The sequence below is a fragment of the Haematobia irritans genome, chromosome 1 (genome assembly GCF_050003625.1).
Source record: "Haematobia irritans isolate KBUSLIRL chromosome 1, ASM5000362v1, whole genome shotgun sequence".
Classification (NCBI taxonomy): Eukaryota; Metazoa; Arthropoda; class Insecta; order Diptera; family Muscidae; genus Haematobia; species Haematobia irritans.
Window position 1 is genome coordinate 44,779,490 of NC_134397.1, and position 1,916 is coordinate 44,781,405.

Sequence of the window (1,916 nt, forward strand, 5' to 3'; positions counted from 1 at the left end):
CCACGTGATCTGTCAAATACTAATGCATGAAAATCCTAACCTCAAAAGAATCACCCTTTATATGAGAGCAATATCTAAATCTGAACCGATTTCGATGAAATTTTGCAGACTTGAAAGGTGATGAAAAAGAATACTTTGCGACAAATTTGACGATCGGTTAGTAATGGGCGCAACGTGACCCCATTTGTCAAAATCGGGCGATACATATATATATATATATATATGGGAGCTTTATCTAAATTTGATCCGATTTCTTTAAAATTCAATAGCGTTCGTCTTTGTGCCCAAAAACCACCCTGTACCAAATTTCGTCAAAATCGCTTAATAATTGCGACCGGAATCCTGCGAACAACAAATACATGGACAGACGGACGGACAGACACCAAGGGCTAGATCGACTCATGAGGTGATACTGAGTCGTTCGGTATATATTTTATGGGGTCTAAAATCAATATTTCTGGTAGGTACATTTTTTGGCAGATCAAAGTTATTATATCCTGACCACTATGAGGTTTAGGGAGGGTATAATGATTTGGTTGATAACAAAATCCTCTGTTCAATGGAATTTTCTTATAAAAGTTTATCAACTTTTGGTCAAAAGTAAAAAAATATTTGTATCATACAGAATTTTTTGACTCGGGTGTATCTCGACTAAATCCCATTGAAAATAATTTTGCGTCTTTCGTTTTATTTTTTTCATTTATTCCATAATTTTCGATAAACATCAATATGTGTTTCCAGTTTTTGTTTTGATGATACATTCCAAATAGTAAACTAAATCATACAATATGAGGACATATATAGATGATATTTCCAAGATATATAAACTATACATATATATACAAACATATATACACATATATGAAAAATAATACAATGAATCGTAAAATATATACTTAAATAGTCTAGTTTCTAAAACTACAGGATTTTATAGTATATATTTTTTATTTACAAATAAAATTAAGCAAAACATAATCTAATTGAGATTTAGCATCATCTACTTTATATATAGAACCAATCTCTTGGGACATGTTTCAGGAACTGATTTGATAATTTTCCAAATTCACTGGCTAATTTTTTCTGTAACTGTGGCTGCATGGCCTCCAAAACGATGCGGGCATTATCACGTAAGAACAAATTGGTGGCTTGCACTGCAAAAGAAATAAGCACAGAAATAAATTAAAATTCAAAGTCCACAAATAAAATGTACACTAAAAAATATTATTTGTAACTAATAACAAACTAGTGTTTAGTTCATCATACTTAGAGAACTAATAATATTTTTCCACAATTTGCTATTAATTGTTTTTTATGGTGTATATTAGATTCTCTGGTATCAAAACACATGAAGTCGATCAAGTTTTGCATTTTTCTGACATTCAGAGATTTTTTCAACAAATACCCATTTGAAATTATATTATGTTAGAACTAATTTTTAATAAATATAAAATAACAATAAGAAAATTAAAATATTTCTTTAAAATTGGAAAAAATATACTAATCTATATTAATAAATTTACTCGTTTATAGTAAAATAATCATAAGAGATAAAAAATTGTAATTTTAACAACAAAGCGAGAAAAATTATTTTGTTACTTCATTAATTTTTATAATTATTATCGGAATTGTAAAAAATGTAATGACGTCAGTTTTTTACGCAATCTTTGTAATTTGTAAGTATTTCGGACACAGCGATTTTTAGAACAGATTTCAAGTTTTTTAAGTAGTACCGTTATAGTCGAGATTTTTTAAAACAGGTGCAGAAAGTGGCACTTTAAACATAAAAGTTGTCACACTTTTTTAAATTGGCAATCTTTTGCATATATATAACAAGTAACGTAAGGAAAGTCTAAAGTCAGAGGGCCGACTATTTCATATCCTGCATCACTTTGTGGATCCACGATTTCGATACCATC

At 29.2% G+C, this 1,916-nt stretch overlaps 1 protein-coding gene across 1 annotated transcript in view; it reads right to left on the bottom strand.

The window, feature by feature from the left end:
• Positions 1-680: 680 nt before the first annotated feature.
• Jhbp1 (Juvenile hormone binding protein 1) overlaps positions 681-1,916 on the bottom strand; it is a 29,406-nt gene continuing 28,170 nt past the window's right edge. Inside the window, exon 5 of the mRNA XM_075290162.1 lies at positions 681-1,151. Coding sequence (XP_075146277.1) covers positions 1,003-1,151 — 149 coding nt within the window. The 3' untranslated portion in view covers positions 681-1,002. The remainder of the gene's footprint in view (positions 1,152-1,916) is intronic.